Source organism: Salmo salar, chromosome 06 (assembly GCF_965601325.2).
Source record: "Salmo salar chromosome 06, fSalSal1, whole genome shotgun sequence".
NCBI lineage: Eukaryota > Metazoa > Chordata > Actinopteri > Salmoniformes > Salmonidae > Salmo > Salmo salar.
In genome coordinates, this window is record NC_138296.1 from 74,738,972 (window position 1) to 74,765,354 (window position 26,383).

Consider the following 26,383-nt stretch of genomic DNA (forward strand, 5'->3'; position numbering starts at 1 on the left):
ATGCTACACAGGTGGTTGATAGAAGGTTGTACCATGTTTCAGGGATGTACATGACGTAACCAAATGTAAACTCTGCCTTGCAACCCTCCTCTACGCCAACATCACAACAGCCATCTGCTGAACACAGCATAATCCCCACTAAGGCGTGGGCGTAATAGTCACATGTGAACACACCGTATGTCCATAGGAGAAGCCTTATACGTGAACAGTATGTGTGTGAGAGGTACAACTGTACCTGGTACTGCTACAAATGGTTTCCCACTGTGATTAAGTGGCCCTCTTCTTCCTGTCCCTCACTTCCTGCTTCCTGTGGTCTCCTAGGCGATCCACTCGGTTGCCTGGCACCATGAGGGCAAGCAGTTCATCTGTAGTCACTCAGACGGAACGCTCACCATATGGAACATCAAGGGCCAGGGCAAGCCATTTCAGACAATCACCCCACATGGTAAGCTTGAACATACATACATACATACATACATACATACATACATACATACATACATACATACATACATACATACATACATACACACACACACACACACACACACACACACACACACACACACACACACAATTTCTTTTAATATGCAACCTGTCTTTATAACTTTTCTCTGGTTTCTAACATTTCTCCTTTCTCATCAGAATCACCTTTATTCACTGTACATTTGCACATACTAAGAATTTTACTTGGTGATATGGGGCTGCAAGTGACAGACAGAGGAATTTACACAAAGTAAACATACATTATTTACAAAATAGATCAAATAAAATGAACAAGGGTTTAATTTACTCTCAGTGTTAAATGTTTCCTTCCCTGACGTGACTTTGTCCCCTCCACACACACAAAGCGACAGAAAGCAGAGAGAGGAATAGAAGAGAGAAAACCAAGAGAAAGGGAGTGAAAGAAAGCAAGAGAACTTTGAACCCCATTCTTAAATTGCCATTTTATTGTTCTTGTGTACAGTGTAATGGGGAAAGGATTCCATTGAAACTGTTTTCAATTAGTTGTTTTCCCCGCTGCTGCATGCATAATCAGTTCAGTATTTAATGAACAATTATGAAAACGTGTGTGACAGGTTTATGTGAAATTAAAAAAGGCTTCCCTTTAAAAAAAAATATTAAGGCTAGGTAATTGTCAATTATTACAATAAATTGTGATTACATTCTTCCTTTTTAGTGTATACTTATTTGACCAACCCTTAAGGTTGACTCCCTTTGTGCACATAGCTAGCATTTATTCACAAATCTATCTCTCTCCCTCTCCCTGATGGACAGGCCTGAATCACTGTCTGGCACACACAGTGGCTGCTACTGCTCCATCAGGGAAATTGTGGAAGAAAAGGGAGGAGGAGAGAGTGGAGAGGAGAGGAGAGAGGGCAAGGGAAAAGAGGTGAAAGGGAACAAAGCAGAGAGTAAGAGGGCAATAAAGAAGGGAACTGACAAGCTAAAGTGATCTGGTCTATTTCAGGAAAGCAGCCCAAGGATGGAAAGAAGCCAGAGCCCTGCAAACCCATCCTCAAAGTGGAGTACAAGACCACTAGACTGGGGTAAGGATACGCTCGCTCGCACACACACACACACACACACACACACACACACACACACACACACACACACACACACACACACACACACACACACACACACACACACACACACACACACACACACACACACACACACACACACACACACACACACACACACACACACACACACACACACACACACAACGATGCTTGAAGAGATAATGAATAAGGCATCTCTATAGCTTTCCATATGGACTTGTGTTCATGTGTCTCATGTGTCTGTTTGTGTGTGTGTGGAATGTGTGTGTATGTCTGCGTCTGTCTGTGTGTGGTATATGTGTGTGTATGTCTGCGTCTGTCTGTGTGTGGTATATGTGTGTGTATGTCTGCGTCTGTCTGTGTGTGGTATATGTGTGTGTATGTCTGCGTCTGTCTGTGTGTGGTATATGTGTGTGTATGTCTGCGTCTGTCTGTGTGTGGTATACGTGTGTGTATGTCTGTGTCTGTCTGTGTGTGGTATATGTGTGTGTATGTCTGCGTCTGTCTGTGTGTGGTATATGTGTGTGTATGTCTGCGTCTGTCTGTGTGTGGTATACGTGTGTGTATGTCTGCGTCTGTCTGTGTGTGGTATATGTGTGTGTATGTCTGCGTCTGTCTGTGTGTGGTATATGTGTGTGTATGTCTGTGTCTGTCTGTGTGTGGTATACGTGTGTGTATGTCTGCGTCTGTCTGTGTGTGGTATACGTGTGTGTATGTCTGCGTCTGTCTGTGTGTGGTATACGTGTGTGTATGTCTGCGTCTGTCTGTGTGTGGTATACGTGTGCTATACAGAGACCCCTTCATGATCCTGTCTGGAGGTCTGTCGTATGACACGGTGGGTCGGCGGCCATGTCTGACGGTGATGCATGGGAAGAGTACAGCCGTGCTGGAGATGGACTATCCTATCGTAGACTTCCTCACGCTCTGTGAGACGCCATACTCTAACGGTCAGTGTGTGTGTGTGTGTGTGTCCATGTGTGTGGTTGTTTGTATGCTTGCTATATCATTATCTACAAATATCCCAGTAAGCCTCAGAGTGTGTTTATGAGTGGAATCAGTTTAATTAGCAACTACACTGACGGCTTTGTTGTTTCCAGCCGGTAATATGTTGTGTCCTAGCCCTTCTCAGCATTGACATTTGACCTTTCTGTTTTTGTGTGTGTGTGAGACTGTGTGATGAATATAAAATATCCCAGGGGAGGTTTATGCTCGTGATTCTTTGTAGAGTACAATGAATGTTAGATTTGTATCTTCTCCCTTGTTCACAATAGCTGTCTGACCTGATTATGTTATTAAATGAATGTCCTGCCCTTTGTGAGATGATGTGCCTTGGGAGAGGGCTTTCATTGATGTTGATTTAGATGTTCTGTTCTCTATATCATTATGTAATGACAGAGGTGTTGATTTTGGTGTCTTGTTTTGGGTTTGTTTTGCTAAGATGTGTGTGTTTCAATGGGAACCAATTGAGTGGAGGTGGGAATAGACTTAATTCAATTGAATGGCGTTTTACAGCTTGTGCCGAAATGTCTGGGTCAGAGAGGGGCTGGGTGGAGAACACACAGTGGAGTACCCTCCCCTCTTTACAGCTCACATCTTACCTGCTCTATAGCCCCTGGAAGCCTCTGATGTAGGTCTGCATGGGAAATGAACCAGGTTAACCTCTATGGGCTAGGTGGGACGCAAGCGTCCCACCCGTGGTGCACTCCATCAACAGCAGGTGCATTTCAAGAGCGGCAAATTTGAATCCAAATAAATGTCAAAATTCAAATTTTTCAAACATACAACTATTTTACACCCTTTGAAAGATAAACATCTCCTTAATCTAACCACGTTTTACGATTTCAAAAAGGTTTTACGGCGAAAGCATAAATTTAGAGTATGTTAGGACAGTACATTTACAAGAGTTGTGTGTAATGTTGTGCCAATTCAAAGACAGGCGTCACCAAAACCATAAATCAGCTAAAATGATGCACTAACCTTTTACAATCTCCAACAGATGACACTCCTAGGACATTGTGTTAGACAATGCATGCATTTTTAGTTCTATCAAGTTCATATTTATATCCAAAAACAGCGTTTTACTGTGGCGTTGATGTTCAGGAAATCGTTTCCCTTCAATAACCGGCAGTCAAGTCAGCACCACAAATTAAATAATTAAAATTAGAAAACATTGGTAAAATATTATATTGTCATTTAAAGAATTATAGATTTACATCTCTTGAACGCAATCAACTTGCCAGATTTAAAAATAAGCTTACTGGGAAATCACACTTTGCAATAATCTGAGCACTGCGCCCAGAAAAATACGCGTTGCGATACAGACTAGCCGCCATGTTGGGGAGATCTAAAATTGAAAATACTATGTAAATAATCCATTACCTTTGATTCTCTTCATCAGATGTCACTTCCAGGTATCACAGGTCCATAACGAATGTAGTTTTGTTCAAAAAAGCTCATCATTTATGTCCAAAAATCTCCGTCTTGTTAGCACATGATCTAAGCCCGCCGGACTTCACTTCATGAACGAGGGGAAAAAATATATTTACGTTCGTTCAAACATGTCAAACGTTGTATAGCATAAATCATTAGGGCCTTTTTTAACCAGAACATGAATAATATTCAAGGTGGACGAATGCATTCTCTTTTATAACGTATTGGAACGAGGGTACCCAACATGAACTCGCGCGCCAGGTGTCTAATGGGCCATCATCGTTCCATGGCTCTTGTTCGGTCAGATCTCCCTCCAGAAGACTCAAAACACTTTGTAAAGGCTGGTGACATCTAGTGGAAGCAATAGGAAGTGCCAAAATATTCCTCAGCCCCTGTGTTTTTCAATGGCATAGATTTAAAGGTAATACAACACATCAGGTATCCACTTCCTGTCAGAAAATGTCTCAGGGTTTTGCCTGCCAGAAACTTTAGGGTGTTTTCTATCCATATATAATAAGTATATGCATATTCTAGTTACTGGGTAGGATTAGTAACCAGATTAAATCGGGTACATTTTTTTATCCAGCCGTGCAAATACTGCCCCCTAGCCCCAACAGGTTAAGGTCTGTTGGAGGTCTTAGCCTTCTTTTTCAAATGCCCTCATCTCAGTTAGCCCCAGATTGATGGGTTGTAGAGAACTCAGTTATCAGCCAAGGTGTCCTTCAAGGGGGAGGAGCCGTGTCCTCTACCACAGTGGAAATAGCTACCACGTTGCCTCTAACAAACTATAATTTATTCATTGGTTTGATGCTATAGTTGATATCATGTTTGGATGCTTGTTGTTTTGGGTTGATTAAGAAGATTGACGCTCCAGTCGGTTGCTGGTTCAAATGGTACAGTAGGCCACACTATTTTAGGATGCTGCTTGATCAACGCTGTACATATTCAGACAATAGATGATGAAAACTGTGTCAACTATGTAAAAAATCTAAGCGGGGGTGGTTACTAAGCTAACATATTGGATTGTTTTAAGATGGTCACACCAATGATCATTTAGCTATTTGATTTTGAATTTTAGGACCCCTTTACCTATACAAAAAATATATATAATAATATTTGATGAAACACTGAATTTGTCCTTACTGCTATTAGCCCATAGTATCATGTTTCAAGGTAAGACCCAGATGCAGACTGTGCCGAAGTAACGTTGCTTATGACAACAACATGGGCAAAGGTACAGGACAGCAGCCAGTCTCAGGGTCAGGTCAGGCAGAGGTCGGTAATCCAGAGTAGTGGGGCAAAGGTACAGGACGGCAGCCAGTCTCAGGGTCAGGCAGAGGGGTCAAAGCCGGGAAAAACTAGAAAACAGGAACTAAGACAAGACAGGAGCAAGGGGGAAAACGCTGGTAGGTTCTAAGAACAAAACTAACTGGCAACAGACAAACAGAACACAGGTATAAATATACAGGGGATAACAGGAAAGATGGGCGACACCTGGAGGGGGGTAGAGACAAGCACAAAGACAGGTGAAACAGATCAGGGTGTGACACAGAAACGCATTGAATAACAGATTCATACATGGAAAAACAGATATTCAGAAAATAAATCAAAAGGAAGTTTGTTTTAAAGTGTCTGTCCTATATCTGAGATATAAGAAAGCTCAGGAAATTATTTATATATATTTTTTACCCATATTTAACAAACAGTGGGCCAAACTGTTTGGACGCTACAGATGTTTTTGTGAGATGACAGATTTTCGGGATATTTCATGGTCTGACAAACACCGCTGTAGTTCAGTGATATCTCAGACAGATTTTGAAGGGGATTTTTTTTAATGCTAATTGTTTTCAGGGGGAGCGGACATTGACTTTAGGGGGTTCTTAAAAACATAAAATAATAACATCATCCCAAGAGAAAAATCTGTCAATGTGCCCTTGAGCAATTGCTCCTGTAAGTTGCTCTTGTCACATCCTGACCAGTTTAGGTATTATTTGTATTGTAGTTTGGTCAGGACGTGGCAGAGGGTATTTGTTTTGGTTGGTTCAGGGTGGTTGGTTGTATTTAGGGTGTGTGATTTGTTAGTTCTGGGAGTTGGGTATGTTCTAGGTTGTATTTTCTACGTTCTGTCTAGTTTAGTTTTTCTATGTTTAGGTTTGGGTGTGGACTCTCAATTGGAGGCAGGTGTTTCTATTTTCCTCTGATTGAGAGTCCTATATATAGGTATGTGTTTGGGGTTGTTAATTGTGGGTAGTTGTATTTCGCACTGCTGTTATTATTTAGCTTGTGAAACTGTCGGTCTGTCGTTCTCTGTTTTCTTGTTTTTCTCGTGTTCACAATAAATAATATGATGAACATGCAACCCGCTGCGCCTTGGTCCTCTCTCTCCTACGACAGCCATTACAGCTCTGGATTAGAGCGTTTGCTAAATAACTAAAATGTAATTTGATAACCTATTACATTATTTAATTACCCTGCAAGTTATTACATTAACCAGGCTTTATTACATAAAACAATGTACAAGTTATTATAAATAGAAAAGTTATAACGTTAACCAGTACTATTACATTGACCGGTGCTATTACATTGACCGGTGCTATTACATTGACCGGTGCTATTACAATGACCAGTACTATTACAATGACAGATGCTATTACATCAACCGGTGCTATTACGTTGACCGGTGCTATTACATTGACCAGTCCTATTACAATGACCGGTGCTATTACATTGACCAGTCCTATTACAATGACCGGTGCTATTACAGTGACTGCTGCTATTACATTAACCGGTGCTATTACATTAACCGGTGCTTTTACATTGACCGGTGCTATTACATTGACCGGTGCTATTACATTGACCGGTGCTATTACAATGACCAGTACTATTACAATGACAGATGCTATTACATCAACCGGTGCTATTACGTTGACCGGTGCTATTACATTGACCAGTCCTATTACAATGACCGGTGCTATTACAGTGACTGCTGCTATTACATTAACCGGTGCTATTACATTAACCGGTGCTTTTACATTGACCGGTGCTATTACATTATTACACCGGTGCTATTACATCTGCATTAGCATCGAATTGCCCCCGTGATATGCAACTTTTCAGGGAAGTTAGGAACCAATATACACAGACAGTTAGGAAAGCTAAGGCTAGCTTTTTCAAACAGAAATTTGCTTCCTGCAACACAAACTCAAAGTTCTGGGACACTGTAAAGTCCATGGAGAATAAGAGCACCTCCTCCCAGCTGCCCACTGCACTGAGGCTAGGAAACACTGTCACTACTGATGAATCCACAATAATTGAGAATTTCAATAAGCATTGTTCTACGGCTGGCCATGCATTCCACCTGGCTACCCCTACCCAGGTCAACAGCCCTGCGCTCCCCACAGCAACTCGCCCAAACCTCCCCCACTTCTCCTTCACCCAAATCCAGATAGCTGATGTTCTGAAAGAGCTGCAAAATCTGGAGCCCTACAAATCAACCGAGCTAGACAATCTGGACCCTCTCTTTCTAAAATTATCTGCCGAAATTGTTGCAACCCCTATTACTACCCTGTTCAACCTCTCTTTCGTATCATCTGAGATTCCCATAGATTGGAAAGCTGCCGTGGTCATCCCCCTCTTCAAAGGGGGAGACACTCTAGACCCAAACTGCTACAGACCTATATCTATTCTACCCTGCCTTTCTAAGGTCTTTGAAAGCCAAGTTAACAAACAGATTACCGACCACTTCGAATCTCACCGTACCTTCTCCGCTATGCAATCTGGTTTCAGAGCTGGTCATGGGTGCACCTCAGCCATGCTCAAGGTCCTAAACGATATCATAACCGCCATAGATAAGAGACATTACTGTGCAGCCGTATTCATCAACCTGGCTAAGGCTTTCGACTCTGTCAATCACAACATTCTTATTGGCAGACTCAACAGCCTTGGTTTCTCAAATTATTGCCTCGCTTGGTTCACCAACTACTTCTCCGATAGAGTTCAGTATGTCAAATTGGAGGGCCTGTTGTCCGGACCTCTGGCAGTCTCTATGGGGGTGCCACAGGGTTCAATTCTCGGGCAGTCTCTCTTCTCTGTATACATCAATGATGTTGCTCTTGCTGCTGGTGTTTCTTTGATCCACCTCCACGCAGACGACACCATTCTGTATACCTCTGGCCCTTCTTTGGACACTGTGTTAACTAACCTCCAGATGAGCTTCAATGCCATACAACTCTCCTGCCGTGGCCTCCAACTGCTCTTAAATGCAAGTAAAACTAAATGCATGCTCTTCAACCGTTCGCTGCCTGCACCTGCCCGCCCGTCCAACATCACTACTCTAGAGGGTTCTGACTTAGAATACCTACAAATATCTAGGTATCTGAATAGACTGTAAACTCTCCTTCCAGACTCACATTAAACATCTCCGATCCAAAATTAAATCTAGAATTGGTTTCCTATTTCGCAACAAAGCATCCTTCACTCATGCTGCCAAACATACCCTCGTAAAACTGACCATCCTACCGATCCTCGACTTCGGCGATGTCATTTACAAAATAGCCTCCAACACTCTACTCAACAAATTGGATGCAGTCTATCACAGTGCCATCCGTTTTGTCACCAAAGCCCCATATCCTTCCCACCACTGCGACCTGTACGCTCTCGTTGGCTGGCCCTCGCTTCATACTCGTCGCCAAACCCACTGGCTCCAGGTCATGTACAAGTCTCTGCTAGGTAAAGCCCCGCCTTATCTCAGCTCACTGGTCACCATAGCAGCACCCACCCATAGCACGCGCTCCAGCAGGTATATCTCACTGGTCACCCCCAAAGCCAATTCTTACTTTTGCCACCTCTCCTTCCAGTTCTCTGCTACCAATGACTGGAAGGAACTGCAAAAATCTCTGAAGCTGGAGACTCTTACCTCCCTCACTAGCTTTAAGCACCAGCTGTCAGAGTAGCTCACAGATCACTGCACCTGTACATAGCTCATCTGTAAATAGCCCATCCAATCTACCTCATCCCCATACTGTATTTATTTATTTATCTTGCTCCTTTGCACCCCAGTATCTCTACTTGCACATTCATTTTCTGCAAACCCTACCATTCCAGTGTTTAATTGCTATATTGTAATTACTTTGCCACCATGGCCTATTTATTGCCTTACCTCTCTTATCCTACCTCATTTGCACATGATGTATATAGATTTTTCTACTGTATTACTGATTGTATGTTTGTTTATTCCATGTGTAACTCTGTGTTGTTGTATGTGTCGAACTGCTTTGCTTTATCTTGGCCAGGTCGCAGTTGCAAATGAGAACTTGTTCTCAACTAGCCTACCTGGTTAAATAAAGGTGAAATAAAAATAAATTTATTAATTAACCGGTGCTATTACATTGACCGGTGCTATTACATTGACCGGTGCTATTACATTAACCGGTGCTATTACATTGACCGGTGCTATTACATTGACCGGTACTATTACATTAGCCGGTGCTATTACAATAATATTTATCCTTAGGCAGTGTAATGTTGATAGGCATGTGTAAATGGCTGTCATGAAGAGACTGCATCTTAACCACAGAAAATGGGGGGCAAAAGTCATGTGGATGTAGCTCATCCAAAACGTGTGTGTGTGTGTGTGTGTGTGTGTGTGTGTGTGTGTGTGTGTGTATGTGTGTGTAGCTTGAAGTGTGTTGGTCTTGTTTGATGTTAGCGTTGGTGTGGGGGCACGAGGAAACCGATTAGCAGACGATCGGTTGATGGTTGCGTAATGGTGACCATGGCGACCAACCTTATTTTGGGATGCTTTGATTCCATCTTGTAATGGCGACCTAGGAGACCTGGGATTACACAACACTGGGCTGATTACTGCACCACTGGTTCAATCTGCTGTTACTGATGGGGAGGAGGGGAGGATGTTGAACAGGACATTTCATCTTTTATTATGAAATTGAGGCTTTTTGAGAAAAGATCAGAGGCAGATCAATGACACAGACGGACACACTGACAGACGGACACACTGACAGACGGACACACTGACAGCGATGGGCAAACAGAATGGCAGACTGGCAGGGAGACAGACATAGACAGACATAGGCAGGCAGGCAGCACAGACAGCCGGACAGCCGGACTGACAGACACATCCACAGACAACAAAGAATGAGAAACACTTAGAGCATTTCTGAGACCTTCTAATAGACAAAAGGAGATAGTGAGAGAAGAGGGAGTTGGAGAGAGAGAGCGGAGAGACATTGATTGTCAAGGTCGTGGCTGCCCTGGTGTACACTGTGTTTCTTCTGGGACTTACAAGCTGTAACTACACTGACTCTGAAGGGAGGACACTGAAAACATGTTCCAGGCTTCCAGTCACACACTGTTCTCTCTACAAACACACACACACACCACACGCACACATGCACACACAGGTACACACATACCCACAAACACGCACACACGCGCACACACTATCCTCTCTCTGGCTCAGACAATAATGCCTATTTACTCTCCCATTGCATCTCAGCCAGACGCTAACAAAAGAACCTTGCGTTTTCTCCTACCACCTCTAACAGCATACTGCTATTGTGCTGCAATATTGTGTGTAGGTATTTCAGGTCTGTGGTATTCCTCCATATTCCTTCAGTTCAGCTCAGTTCATTTTCATCCAAAAAAATAATGTTCCATTATCAAACATCCCACTGGGCAAAAAAAGGGTTGAATCAACGTTGTTTCCACGTCATTTCAACCCCCCAAATCAATGTGATGATGTTGAATCAACGTAGATTGGGACAAAGTCATCAGCGTAAGGGAATTTCTTATTTTTTTCACATAAATGTTTACCTAAATCAAATGACATTTCACATTCAATTCATGTTAGTTGACAATTCAACCAAATGTAAATCAAAACTAGACGTTGAAGTGACATCTGTGCCCAGTGGGATGTTAACTCATCTTCAGTTTAATATTGAGATACGCTTTTAATATGTTACTATATATCCCTACTGTACCAAGCCTCAAGCTCATATATTTTATCAACATCTTAAAAGACACTTATGTCCTTTGGGAATTGTAGATTTCAGAGAATAATTTCAGAGAATATACCCTACATATTGTGTTGATGAATGACATCTGTCTTTCTTTTTGTTTTTTTTTTTTTCCCATGCAGATTTTCAGGAACCTTATGCTGTAGTGGTCCTTCTAGAAAAGGATTTAGTAGTAATCGACCTTGCACAAAATGGGTAAGTCTGAGTGTATGTTAAAGTACTGAACATGCTGTATTAACATAAAATATGTAGCTGCTGTATTATTCGGACTTCCTGAATGTTCCTACTCATTTAAAATACAACAGTAATTACTAACTAACAGGTAGTATACTTGTTATCCCTGTAGATTTAGCTTAGATTCTGTACGTTCATTCATTTCCATTCTATTGCATGCATCTCTTACAGTTTCAGTGTCTTGTGGCCTGACATTGTAGGGACTAAAACTGTGAGCTGTAACTGTATGTCCCCTTTCCCAGTTACCCCATATTCGAGAACCCCTATCCACTGACCATCCATGAGTCTCCGGTTACCTGCTGTGAGTACTTTGCTGACTGCCCTGTGGACCTCATACCCGCACTTTACTCTGTTGGCTCCAGACAGAAACGACAGGGCTACAGCAAAAAGGTAAGGACCACACTTTTCTACAATACACCCTCTCAGCTACTGGGCCCTACGTAATGGCAGTACTGTGCTATTGCAGGGGTATTCAACTCTTGCCCTACGAGTTCCGGAGCCTTCCGTTTTTCTGTTCTACCTGATAATAAATTCCACCCGCCTGGTGTCCCAGGTCTAAATCAGTGCCTGATTAGAGGGAAACAATGAAAACAAATCTGTGGAACTGGCTTGGAGGTCCAGAGTTGAGCTTTAGGGTGCTATACCATCATATCCCATCAATGTTTATGTTGAAGGATATACAGTAAATAACATTCGGTAGTCCAATCTCCACCTTGTTCTGCATCTTATCTCCTGTATCTTTTTTCTTTTTAAATCTAACAATGTATCCTTTCATTTATCCTACATGTTCTCTAATTCTAGCTTTATTCTACCCTCTATCCTGTCTCTCTCTGTTCTGCTCCTTTTTAATTCATTGAATTCTTGTTATATTCTCCCGCGCTGTTGGAAATGTCACCATGTACTGACCCTCTCCTCCCTCTCATCTCTCCATCCCTTTATCTCCCTGCCTGCTTCTTTCTGCTGTGTGTCAAGTAAGGGGTAGCTGTGGGAAGCGTTCTTACTGAAAGATCAATGTTGAGTCATACAACTGACCTTTGTATGTTCTACTGCGTTTAACACAACCTAAAAAACACATTTGCGCTCTCTCAGACACACACACACACGTGCATTGACAAACACACACACCGTGGTAAAGGTTCCCTCTATCTCTAAGACAAATGACATCCCATCAGCCCACTGGCTAAGAGAAGGCATGTGTCTCTGTCCTCTTGCTTCCCTCCTGTCTCATTCCAATGGTCTCATTACAGTATGTTTATAATATTTGGTTCAATGTGTAGGCTAGATTGGATCTGACATCTTATCACTGATTTCCTTATACCTTACGCATGTATCAATCTCAACGATTACCATTTCTTGTTGTTTTCTTGTTTGTGTTGTTCTGTTTGGTGTATTGTGTTGTCCAGGAGTGGCCAATCAGTGGTGGTAACTGGGGCCTCGGCACACAGAGCTACCCTGAGATCATCATCACTGGGTAGGAGACCCAACTCTATTTAATCATATTGCCTTCCTCTATCCTTCCTCTATCCTTCCTCTATCCTGCCTAGCAGTCATGAGAGGAAAAAACTCAGAGACAGGGAGAAAAAGCCTTTTAGAATACTTGAACTTAGCAATGTGACATTGAAAAATGGCTTGGCAGAAGGGGTCTCTTTACACGCCTCTCTCTCTCCCTCCCTCTCTCCCCCTCCCTCTCTTGTCACCTCCAGACATCCCTGTGTTAGTAATCCCCCCACGTCTATCTCTGTCTCTCTCTCTCTGTCTCTCTGTCTCTGGCTCTCTGTCTCTCTCTCTCGCGCTCTCTCTCGCGCTCTCTGTCTATCTATCTATCTCTCTCTCTCTCTCTCTCTTTCTTCAGCTGAAGAGAGATTGTTCCTCTAGTTACACAAAGTGCAGATTATACAGGTCAATCCCAGAATGCATTGCACCATTGAGACACAGGGTTATGGTGTGTCTCCTCTCTTGTGGGTATATTCTTCTGTAGAGCTGAATCTAGACAACCATGACAGGTAGAGCCAAGTTGAATCATTAGAGATGTGGGTGTGTATGCAAAAAGCTGAAGTGGTAATTATTCCCTCTCTGATCCTCTACCCTCTCTCCTTCCCTCGCCGGCTTCTCTCTTTCTCTTTATGATTTCACAGGCATGCTGATGGGACTGTGAAGTTTTGGGACGCTTCTGCAAGTAAGTGCCTTTACATGGACTTCCTTATGTGTAATATCTCGGGCTTAGATGGCCTTATAGTTTCCCTATTCTATACTGTCTCCCAATGTGTTTGTGTGTAACTAAACCGTCTCCTATCTTTCCCCAGTAATGCTCCAGGTACTGTACAAGCTGAAGACAGCCAAGGTGTTTGAGAAGAGCAGGAACAATAAGGAGGACAAGCAGAACACAGAGATTGTGGATGAGGACCCGTTTGCCATCCAGATAATGGCCTGGTGTCCTGAGAGCAGGATGCTGTGTGTGGCCGGGGTGTCCGCCAACCTCATCATATACCGCTTCAGCAGGCAGGAGATCACCACCGAGGTCGTACAGGTGGGTCGGCGTGTGTGTGTTTGGAGGCGAAAGAAATGCACACCTATTTAGGCGAGGTGCTGGCTAGCGGAGTAGAACACTTGAAAAATGAAAGGAGAGCCGTACATTCTAGGAGCTCAGATGTAATAATTGAATAACGTAATAACCAACGTTTCGACAGACAAGCTGTCTTTGTGTGTGTGTTTAACATGTCTCTGTACTGACCATGTTGGATCGTTGGATAGTGTAAACTGAGAAACACTCCCATTTACTCTTGATGCTTATAGCCTGGCAGTATGGATGCCATGATGACAGACGCACAGCGTAGTGGTAAATATAGCCTCCATACTGAGCAGAGTCATTATTGGTTCAGTGGTGTTTCTTGGGTCCTGAAGGCTGTTCCTAGAGACAGTGTTAACCTCCCAATGCCTCATTAGATGAGTCTCCAGCCAGTAAGAACGCAATATGGTTGCCATGCCAACATACATAGTGGTAAACAACCTGTATCATTATTTTGTGGCAGCTATGAGTAGTGATGATAATAATGATCTGTGTCTGACCAAGATCAAGTGTGTGACCTGTGGAGAGGGAGGGAGGGAGGGAGGGAGGGAGGGAGGGAGGGAGGGAGGGAGGGAGGGAGGGAGGGAGGGAGGGAGAGGGAGAGGGAGAGGGAGAGAGAGAGAGGACACCGATCAGTATCACATGCATAAATGCCAGTAGTGATATTGAAACTCCCATCATGCACACACACATAGACTCACACACTGAATCATACTGAAATAATGGCTGCTGAACTCATTATTGAGTCTCTGGAATGTGTGTGTGTGTGTGTTCCCTAGCTGTTGGAGGTACGTCTGCAGTACGAGGTGAATGACATGGAGTCCCCTCCAGAGGGGGGAGGAGGGGGGGACCGTGACCTGCCCACCCCAGGAGCAGCCTCACCTAGCCCCCAGACCACCGGACCCCCGACTCACCCCTCCACCAGCAGCAACTCCTCTGACGGGGTTCGAGACAACGTACCCTGCCTCAAGTATGCACCCTGCACCACCACCGGCTCACATACACTAGTTACACACACGTACACTCTGCAATAAACTGTGCCTTAAGGATGCACAGCCGGCCCACAATCTCTCTGAGGCTATTCAATACAATTACACTCTTTTTCTCTCTCCCTCTCTGTCTGTAGGGTGCGTAGTACCCCTCTGAAGCAGTCTTCAGGGTATCAGGTAGAGTTGGTGGTGCAGCTGGTGTGGGTAAGTGGAGAGCCCCCCCAACAGATCACCAGCTTGGCCCTCAACTCCTCCTACGGCCTGTAAGTATAAGGTGGTAGACAGTATATCTACATGAGATTTACTGTGAACCCTAATGAAACAACCCAATATGACACTTCAGTCTGGAGCTCTGTGCAAACCAACCAAGGATACTGTGAAAGTAAGATCATTTTAGGGAGCGGTAATGTTTTTCTCAACTTGAGAAACAGGTCCTCAATTCGAAGAGTCAAAATGTGGGCTGAGCCATGGATTTGATGTGATTTCCCTCGTACAGCTGAGCTGGAATGGAGTCAAGCTGTGTCTACACGGTTTATGTCCGCAGGGAAATTCTGTCTGAGACTTCTGCTGCTTTGCTTTCTGGAAGAACTAGCTATATTTGATCTATTTTTATATCTCCCTCTCTTTCTCTACATCTCTCTATCCCTCCCTCCCTCTCCCTCCCCTTCCTCTCTCCAACAGGATTGTGTTTGGGAACAGTAATGGTCTGGCAGTGGTGGACTACCTCCAGAAGACAGTGCTGTTGAACCTGGGGACAGTGGAGCTGTATGGGTCTAATGATCCCTACCAGAGACAGGCTCGCTCTCCACGCAAGACACGCCAGCCCGCCGGAGGTAATGGTAAAGACCTTTACCACTTCACTGATTTACCACCATACAGAGAGCCTTCTGTAGGGTTGTATTACAGGAGGCTGCTGAGGGGAGGGCAGCTCATAATAACGGCTGGAATGGAGCAAATGGAATGGCATCAAACATATGGAAACCATGATGTGTTTGATGTATTTGATACCATTCCACTAATTCCACTCCAGCCATGACCACGAGCCCGTCCTCCCCAATTAAGGTGCCACCAACCTCCTGTGGTTTGTACTATATATGGCCTTACAGTAGATGGTCTTTTGTAGCATGACTTATGACTTATGTCATCTTAATAATTCTAATACTTACAGGTGTGTAGATATAGGCTTACGTAGTCTTGTACGATGTTACAAGGATGAGGGGTATATTTGGTAGATGTGCTTGTAGACTGTTCAGTCTGTATCACCTGCACATGTAGGCAGTCAAAAAAAAGCAATGTTGGTGACAAGGTTGTACGAGGTTCTCTGTCTCCTCTCCTCCGTCTCTGTATCTTTGCAATTCCTTGAAAGGATTTTGAATGGTTACTAAATAGTTATTTTGACTATTCAGTGCGTTGTCTTCTCTCTGTGGTGGCTGGCTGGCACACACACTGACACATAAACAGCCATCCCTCCTACACATACTGTGTCATTGCAGCACTGTGGTGTTATTGACAGACCGCAGCATCACTGCATTATGACATACTGCCACCTGTTGTTTAATGACGTTACTACAGTATAACCAAATCAATGCCAATAACCGCTCTTGTGTAATTTTTTTCTTTATTTATTTCACCTTTATTTAACCAGGTAGGCAAGTTGAGGACAAGTTCTCATTTACAATTGCGACCTGGCCAAGATAAAGCAAAGCAGTTCGACAACATACAAAAACACAAAGTTACACATGGAGTAAAACAACATACAATCAATGATACAGTAGACAAAAATATGATTATATACAATGTGAGCAAATGATGTGAGATAAGGGAGGTAAAGGCAAAAAAAGGCCATGGTGGCAAAGTGAATAAAGTATAGCAAGTAAAACACTGGAATGGTAGAATTATCATTTGAAGAAAGTTCAAAGTTAAAATATAAAAAATATGGTGCAAAGGAGAAAAATAATAAATAAAATAAATAAATACAGTAGGGGAAGAGGTAGTAGTTTGGGCTAAATTATAGATGGGCTATGTACAGGTGCAGTGATCTGGGAGCTGCTCTGATAGCTGGTGCTTAAAGCTAGTGAGGGAGATAAGTGTTTCCAGTTTCAGAGATGTTCAGAGTTTCAGATGTTTCAGATGTTCAGAGTTTCAGTAATGACTGTGACCTGCGTCGCTTAGCAACAGCTTGGTGAGGAAAATTAGGTGTGTGTGTGTGTGGTTAGTGGTGGGTTGGCACCTGTCAGAGTGGGGGGAGTCTGAGGAGTAATGACTTAACAAATCAATTCAAATTGAATTTGTCACGTGTCATAAACAACAGGTGTAGATTAACAGTGAAATGCTTATTTACAGGCCCTTCCCAACAATACAAAGATATATAAAATAGAGAAATAACATTAAAGTAAAACATGTAATAAAATGTATAATAAATACACAATGAGTAACGATCACTTGGCTATATACACAGGGTACCAGTACCAAGTTCATGTGCTGGGCCTTCCTCTGATACCGCCTGGTATAGAAGTCCTGGATGGCTGGGAGCTTGGTCCCAGTGATGTACTGGGCCGTACGCACTACGCTCTGTAGCGTCTTGAGGTCGGATGCCGAGCAGTTGCCATACCAAGTGGTGTTGCAGCCAGTCAAGATGCTCTCAATGGTGCAGCTGTAGAACTTTTTGAGGATCTGAGGACCCATGCCAAATCTTTTCAGCCTCATCAGGGGGAAGAGGTGTTGTTGTGTCCTCTTCACAACTGTCTTGGTGTGTGTGGACCATGATAAATCCTTAGTGATGTGGACACCGATGAACTTGAATCTCTCGACCCGCTCCACTACAGCCCCGTCGATGTGAATCGGAGCGTGTTCGGCCCTCCGTTTCCTGTAGTCAACGATCAGCTCCTTTGACTTGCTGGCATTAAGGTAGAGGTTGTTGTCCTGGCACCACACTGCCATGTATCTGACCTCCTCCCTATAGGCTGGCTCATCGTTGTCGGTGATCAGGCCTACCACTGTTGTGTCATCTGCAAACTTAGTGATGATGTTGGAGTCGTGTGCGGATTGGGTCTGTATGTCTGTCCTACCTACAGTACCTACAGTCTGTCTAGGGCAGTGGGGCTGAGTCTTTGTCTGTGTGGGGCTGTCTGTCTGTCCATCTGGTGGTGTCTGTCAGTCTACCTGTCCATCCGTCCTACCTAGAGAACTGGAGTCTGTCTGGGTCAGGGTCTGTATGTCTGTCCTACCCATAGTACTGGAGTCTGTCTGGGTCAGGGTCTGTATGTCTGTCCTACCCATAGTACTGGAGTCTGTCTGGGGTAGTGGGGCTGTGTTTGTGTCTGTCTGGGGCTATCTGGCTGCGTCTGTCTCTGTCTGTCTGTCTGGGTCCAGGCCTTCTGTCTCTATGTATGGGGAGGTTGGGGCAATGGCTTGGGTAGCAGTCTGTTTAGTCTGTTTCTGCTCTGGTCTGCTTCATCTGTTTGGCAGACAGGGAAAATGGTGGTATACCCAAAAACCTACATATCATAACATCCTTATCAAATAGAAAGGAGAAAAGGACAGAGAAGAATGAATCTGTAGCTAATGATAATGATATCTAATGTCGTGCAATGTCTGTCTCTTCTGCTGCAGGTCTGTGTGACATCAACGAGGGTTCTGCCTCGGAGGACCGCTGCAAATCTCCCACTTCAGGTAAACTCTCTTTCAGCATGTTAGAGTTAGCATTACAGTGGTACAGATGTAGGATCTTAATTTGATCAACCATTTGCAGGGGAACTTTCCTGCAATGCAGTGTATGTAGTGTATTGAACGTTTAAAAAGACTTCTGAAGTTTGTAATTTCCACTTTGACATTTTAGACTTGATTTTCCATCACGAAAAATGTATCGACCCCTACAATAATTAATTATAATCCACATAATATTTCACATTTCCTGTTGCTGTTGCTGCAGGATTATTATCCTGCTGTAGCGAACTGGCTTAAATTAAGATCCTACATCTGTATCCACAGCAGTTACAACACCCACTGAACCCAGAACAACTTGTTTAGTAACAGGTGGGTTGTTATGGGTAAAGGGGCTCATAAATAAGCATGATTCACTTGAAGACCGTATATTGACCTAACCTGAATATTATGAATCCATGCTAGAAACAGGTAGTACATCTTTGCCTGCAATTTTATTAGAATGCATGAGAGCGATTTGGTTGCTTTTGGTGAATATGGTTCTCTCTGAGATGTCACACACACCTTTGGATGTGGGAACCTTTTTCTTGAAAACCAGAAGTGTTACCGTTCTCTCTCTCTCTGAAAGTTTGATTTCACACAGACTTCATTGAAGGGTCAAGTTTCCAACTGGAGTGTTTAGAGTTGAAATGAAACCATTTTTTACAGGTATCTTTTGTGTACTGACACTTCACTCTCCTGCTTTCAAGGAACAAAATATACTTTTAATAAAACAGAAAGAAGAATAAAGAAGAGATTAGATTGATTTTGGCAGTTTTAATATGTTTTATCAAAACCTGAGACATTAGCAGTAAACAGCGGCGATGACACCATGATTTGGCATTAACTAGACAGTTTAGGACCATTAAACTCCCTGAATCAGTGAATACGTACTCTATAGTCAGTCCAAGACATAAATGTATTGATTCCCACCAAATAGGACATTAGTTTAGTTCATATGGACCTTCCCAAATCTTTGACTTTTTTAAAATGATACTGCGATATGCCCACATATAATTTGTTTTCTGTCTATTGATTTTGTCTGAGTCTTCCAGACCTCATTTTGACTTTTATACGACGGGATGTAGTGGTTTCCTTTCCAATGGGTTTTACTCATATCATGCTGGGTCATTTTCAGATCTAGGAAGGAAACAAACAAACTACTAACTTCCATGTGAGTTTCAATTGAGATCTGATCATGTAGCTAGGAGATGCATATTCAATCATCTGTATGTATTACTACAGTATTACAGAACATGGTCACAAATAGATCAACAACAAACAATAACACTTTTCACACAACTTAATCCAAGCATCTGCTCTTTTCAGATTTGCACAATCAAAACGTTATGGTCCCTTCCACAGTTACTGTCAAGATAAGGTGCTTCCTCAATGGCCCTGTCCTGGACGACTATTCTCAGTTTTCTAAATTAGCATTTGAGGTGATGAGGCATGCTAATTAGAGAACAACCCAGTTCCATCTCATTACTGGGAGCTTGACATTAACACACAGACACTGGGGCTAAAACACAGAGCTGAGCTGCATTTTAAAAGGTCACACAGAAAAAATAAGTAGCCCAGAGACTGAAGTCACACTGCTAGCTATGTTCCAGGTGTTCAGCCAACTACGCCAAACCCCAGTGTCTGGTGTCACTAGCTAGACACGGCCTCAGTTCATCTGCTATTTATGAGGATGGCATATCTGGTCTCCAGTCTTGACTTGAGCATATGTCTACTCCTAATTGAGATTCTAGAATCGTTGGGAGTCAACAAGGCTTTAAAGTTTTGGCCGCTAGGAAAAAAAAATGTACACTACGTCTACAAATATTCTGCATGTGCCCAGGCAGTTGAAAATTAAGATTGAGGCAAACTGCTACCAATTGGTTCTCGTGTTACAATGATAACAAGTAGAAAAACTCCTTTCACGAATGGACACATTTCGGGGAACTGTGATTGGTAGGCGGTATGGTAAAGTACCAGGATGTTTCTAACTGCACGTCTATCTACTTCCTCCCAAAAGTGTTGGCGTCAAACCATCAGCAATTCTACAATGGAGGTGGGGGTAGAGGAGGTAAGAGTGGCCAAAGACTTCAACCATGGAGTAGTTTGGGCAGTGATAGTACACTGTATAAGATAAGTTGTCAGCCACTGTTTTGTTGTAGCAACCTGTCTCTGTCTCACCTCAGTGGCAGTGAATCACTGTTTGGCCTAGAACAAACCTTGAATAAAATCTTATACACACACAGACACACACTTATAATGGTATACCCTAGACCTCCATTGCATGCTACATGTTTGTAGCACGTATGTCACATTGTGAAATGTGCCTGTGGCAATTGTCCTTCAACGATTGTCCCTCCTTCACTCCGGCTCCTGATTGGCTGTCTGTAGTTATGACATCACAGCAGTCTATTTGTAGTCACTCTGTACTTTCCTAACTCTGTCTTCTGTCTGTCTGACACCGTTGACTTTGCGGCAAGGTTTATATTCGGAACACTGTCATTCTCTAACTCATAGATTTAGGATAAATGGGCAGTTTAAGAAGTGTGTTCTTTTCTTAAAAGACAAATCATTTTTAAGGAATCTTTGATTTATGTGCAAAGCATCTCTAACATTATTTAATAAATAATAGAAATGGACTGTAAGGCTAGTCAAATGTAAAAACCAAAACCTCACGAGGCTCCAAAAGTTTACATAGTTCTGACTACCTAGCTAAAAGTGCCTACCAGAGATACATCTTCCCTGCTTGTACTGTACTGTCATTCCACTGTTTTCTTCCATCCTACTCACTTCCTGTTTCCTTCCTGTCTTTGGTGCATGCTCCTGTGGCATGGGGGTTCTGAATGAATGTGTATCTTCTTACTATTCCTCTCTTCCAGGACACTGTGTGTGCTATGTACAACAGCTTACTTCCTTGTTGTTATTTTGTCCGTCCCAGCATGCCTCTGTGATTCAACAGGGTTGTCTTCCTGTGATGCCCTAATACTTCCTTCCTGTTTAATTCTAAAGCATTTTGCCTCCCCTGAAGCACAATGAAGCAAACGCCAACAGTTATACCAAAGCTTATGTGTGTAGTTATGCTATAAGCACAACCACATCCCAGTCCTAGCTGCTAGCTCCTAACTCCTAGCTCCAAGCTAGCTTTGCATGGCCTGTCGTGTTAGCTTAGGTGTGTGTTTGTAAAGAGGGGTGTTCTCTTTTTTCCAGCAAAGATGTCACGGAAATTAAGCTTGCCTACTGAGCTAAAGCCAGACTTGGGTAAGCCTTAACTTCGTGTTAACATTTTGCGTTTCTTAATACATTTTTTCTCCCTAAACTGGACTTCACTGTATCCTTAAGACCAAATGGTCTCCCGATATGAGCATCTCAAGGGAATAATGTGAGTTCCATAGTTACTATCCATTAATAGAAGCTTATGTAATTTTCTATAAGATTTTAGTATACGTATAATGCCCTAGAGGTGGCAAAGAGCCCTGTTGATGGCCTCATGACTACCAAAAGCATAGATACATCCTATATATTTCCTAAAAAATGCTGTCAGACTGATGATCACCATTTGGCAGTGTCTGCTACTTCTTGAGACAAACCTGGAGACAAGAGGTGGAGAGGACAGACATATAGTACATTTCTGTTGGGTATTTTGCAAACTGCTACGCTAAACTAACCAGGACTCTGTTGCACAGTAGAGCTTTCTATGTATATGTGTTTTCTGCAGCATTCTCTTCCTATTTTCTATTTCCTACCTGTTTCTTTTGTGTTTGTTCATTTCCAAAAGTTAAAAAAAAATTCTTGTAGGAGACCGACAGATATAAATACAGAAAGAAACATTGTTCTTTTATTTTTTTTGATCTGCACAGTTTACCCAAAAACGAAAATCACAATTTCCTTCCTAGGACCCCAAATGGCAGAACCCCTAAGATGAGGAAGAGAGGGTTTATTGGGGTCAGATTCTTACTGAATATGCAAAATCTGTCAAATGCAGAGATATGATAGTCTGGTAAAAGATTTTTGGAGGTGTCGACATATAACAACACACACTGTGTTGTGACATACGCTGAGTGTACAAAACATTATGAACACCTGCTCTTTCCATGACATAGACTGACCAGGTGAATCCAGATGAAAGCTATGATCCCTTTTTGATGTCACCTGTTAAATCCACTTCAATCAGTGTAGATGAAGGGGCAGAGACAGGTTAAATAAGGATTTTTTAATCTTGAGACAATTGAGACACGAATTGTGCATGTGTGCAATTCAGAGGACAAATGGGCAAGACAAAATGTTTAAGTGCCTTTGAACGGGGTATGGTAGTAGGTGCCAGGCGCACCAGTTTGAGTGTGTCAAGAACTGCAACACTGCTGAGTTTTTCACACTCAACAGTTTCCCCTGTGTATCAAGAATGGTCCACCACCCAAAGGACATCCAGCCTAGTTGACATAACTGTGGGAAGTATCGGAGTCAACATGGGCCAGCATCCCTGTGAAACGCTGATAGCACCTAGTAGAGTCCATGCCCCAATGAATTGAGGCTGTTCTGAGGGAAAAAGGGGGTGCAACTTGATATTAGGAATGTTCCTAATGTTTTGTGCTCTCAGTGTATTACAACAGTGTTTGTGATACATCCAGTTTATAAACGTTTGTTTATTCATCTTTCCAGCAACTCACAGGGAGCTTATAAAACTGTATTAGCTTGTTATATTGACACCTGGTTTGAAATTTTGATGATGTGTTGTTTTTTTTACTAATGAATAAAACAAGTACAAGGTTGTAAAGTTTCAGTGAAATCTTCCCATGGGTCTGTTTCCTACGTACAAATCTTCTTCTGCCAACGACCAACCATTCATTTTATGAGTTCCATCTCCTCCACAGATAAAAACAAGTCCTTTTCTATTTCTATGTGTCCTTACCCTTGCACCTGGACTTCGAACTCTTAGTTTGCCACTTAAGGAGAAGCGTTTTCTTCAACAGATAAAGTTATTTTACAGCTGGTCTAATCTATTTTACTCAACATTTCACAAGGTGTTTTAGACCTCTTTAAAAGGAACGTCTGCTCACTGTTTTCTGCTCCTGTGTAATTGCTATTTTAGCTTAGTGATACAATAAAATGTCAACCGCAATGTTGTTTGTCAGAATCCAACTGCTCCCACCAATCATACAGCTGTTGTTCACAGTATTCATGTAGTGTATGTTTGTGTATAGTGTGTTTTCTCTCCGTGTGTTCGGGTGCTTTACCTCTCTGTCCTCTCCTCTACTGTCCTCCTGTCTGTATGTCCTCCACGGGGCGCCAACCCATTAGACCACCGAGACAACTCCTTCAGCCGTTCACGCTCCTCCTCCGTCACGTCCATCGACAAGGAGGCGCGCGAGGCCATCACCTCCTTCCACTTCTGTGAGACATTCGCCCGGAAGGGGGACAGCGCCATCACACCATGCCTGTACGTGGGAACCTCCCTGGGAACAGTGCTGGCTGTGGCCCTCAACCTGCCCCCTGCTGGGGAACAAAGGCTGCTGCAGCCCGTTATCGTCTTGCCTAGCGGTGGGTGTCTGGGTTATGAGTGAATGGATGGGTATGTGTGATTGTGTGTGTATGTTAATGAATACGTAAGGAACGCTAACAACTCTTTGCTATATGTTTGCATGTTTCCGTACAAAAATTACATCCTGCTCTACACATAATCGGCATCTGTACATACCGATAAATGTTTTATACATTCAGTGCATTCGGAAAATATTCCGACCCCTTGACTTTTTCTACATTGTTATGTTACAGCCTTATTCTAAAATGGATTACGTAGTTTTTTCCTCATCAATCTACACACAATACCACATAACGACAAAGCAAAAACAGATTTTTTGAAATTTTTGCAAAACAACAACTGTAGTATCACATTTGCATAAGTATCCCTTTACTCGGTGCTTTGTTGAAGCACCTTTGGCAGCGATTACAGCCTTGAGTCTTCTTGGGTATGACACTACAAGCTTGACACACCTGTATTTGTGGAGTTTCTCCCATTCTTCGCTGCAGATCCGGGCTCTGGCTGTGCCACTCAAGGACATTCAGAGACTTGTCCAGAAGCCACTCCTGCGTTGTTTTGGCTGTGTGCTTAGGGTCGTTGTTGTGTTGGAAGGTGCACCTTCGCCCCAGTCTGAGGTCCTGAGCGCTCTGGAGCAGGTTTTCTATCAATGATCTCTCTGTACTTTGCTCCATTCATCTTTCCTTCGATCCTGACTAGCCTCCCAGTCCCTGTGGCTGAAAAACATTCCCACAGCATGATGCTGCCACCACCATGCTTCACCGTAGGGATTGTGCCAGGTTTCCTGCAGACGTGATGATTGGCATTCAGGCCGAAGTGTTAACCTCTCTGGGCTAGGTGGCACCAAATCGTCCCACCTACGTAACAGCCAGTGTAATCCCGTGGCGCGTTATTCAAAAACCTAAAAAATGCAAAAACTTCAATTTTTCAAACATATGACTATTTTACACCATTTTAAAGACAAGACTCTCGTTAATCTAACCACACTGTCCGATTTCAAAAAGGCTTTACAACGAAAGCAAAACATTAGATTATGTCAGCAGAGTACCCAGCCAGAAATAATCAGACACCCATTTTTCAAGCTAGCATATAATGTCACAAAAACCAAAACCACAGCTAAATGCAGCACTAACCTTTGATGATCTTCATCAGATGACACTCCTAGGACATTATGTTATCCTCTCTGGGCTAGGCGGGACGAATTCGTCCACGAATTCGTCCCACCTACGTAACAGCCACTTGCAGCCTGTGGTGCGATTTTCAAAACCTTAAAAATCCTATTACTTCAATTTCTCAAACATATGACTATTTTACAGCTATTTAAAGACAAGACTCTCGTTAATCTAACCACACTGTCCGATTTCAAAAAGGCTTTGCAACGAAAGCAAAACATTAGATTATGTCAGCAGAGTACCAAGCGAGAAATAATCAGACACCCATTTTTCAAGCCAGCATATAATGTCACCAAAACCCAGAAGACAGCTAAATGCAGCACTCACCTTTGATGATCTTCATCAGATGACAACCCTAGGACATTATGTTATACAATACATGCATGTTTTGTTCAATCAAGTTCATATTTATATCAAAAACCAGCTTTTTACATTAGCATGTGACGTTCAGAACTAGCATACCCCCCGCAAACTTCCGGGGAATTCGCTAACATTTTACTAAATTACTCACGATAAACGTTCACAAAAAGCATAACAATTATTTTAAGAATTATAGATACAGACCTCCTCTATGCACTCGATATGTCCGATTTTAAAATAGCTTTTTGGTGAAAGCACATTTTGCAATATTCTAAGTACATAGCCCAGGCATCACGGGCTCGCTATTTAGACACCCGGCAAGTTTAGCACTCACCATAATCATATTTACTATTATAAAAGTTTGATTACCTTTTGTTGTCTTCGTCAGAATGCACACCCAGGACTGCTACTTCAATAACAAATGTTGGTTTGGTCCAAAATAATCCATCGTTATATCCGAATAGCGGCGTTTTGTTCGTGCGTTCCAGACACTATCCGAAATAGTAAAGAAGTGTCGCGCGCATGGCGCAATTCGTGACAATAAAATTCTAAATATTCCATTACCGTACTTCGAAGCATGTCAACCGCTGTTTAAAATCAATTTTTACGCCATTTTTCTCGTAGAAAAGCGATAATATTCCGACAGGGAATCTCCTTTTCGGCAAACAGAGGAAAAAATCCCAAAGGCGGGGGCGGTCGGGTCACGCGCATAAGCCCAGAGTCCCTTGATCGGCCACTTGAGAAAGGCGATAATGTGTTTCAGCCTGGGGCTGGAATGACGACATTCTGTTT

The 26,383-nt window shown here is 42.8% G+C and overlaps 1 protein-coding gene across 6 annotated transcripts in view; it reads left to right on the top strand.

The window, feature by feature from the left end:
- Positions 1-26,383, top strand: part of LOC106607991 (syntaxin-binding protein 5) — a 155,335-nt gene that overhangs the window by 119,657 nt on the left and 9,295 nt on the right. Inside the window, exons 8-22 of one of the 6 annotated variants that reach the window (XM_082976962.1) lie at positions 322-445; positions 1,472-1,550; positions 2,364-2,518; positions 11,158-11,230; positions 11,512-11,659; positions 12,673-12,740; positions 13,405-13,445; positions 13,573-13,796; positions 14,615-14,805; positions 14,962-15,087; positions 15,506-15,663; positions 18,437-18,496; positions 20,547-20,597; positions 21,734-21,783; positions 23,779-24,061. In XM_082976962.1, coding sequence (XP_082833088.1) covers positions 322-445; positions 1,472-1,550; positions 2,364-2,518; positions 11,158-11,230; positions 11,512-11,659; positions 12,673-12,740; positions 13,405-13,445; positions 13,573-13,796; positions 14,615-14,805; positions 14,962-15,087; positions 15,506-15,663; positions 18,437-18,496; positions 20,547-20,597; positions 21,734-21,783; positions 23,779-24,061 — 1,831 coding nt within the window. The remainder of the gene's footprint in view (positions 1-321; positions 446-1,471; positions 1,551-2,363; positions 2,519-11,157; positions 11,231-11,511; positions 11,660-12,672; positions 12,741-13,404; positions 13,446-13,572; positions 13,797-14,614; positions 14,806-14,961; positions 15,088-15,505; positions 15,664-18,436; positions 18,497-20,546; positions 20,598-21,733; positions 21,784-23,778; positions 24,062-26,383) is intronic. The other 5 variants (XM_082976963.1, XM_014205556.3, XM_014205557.3 and 2 more) reach the window with 5 other exon arrangements.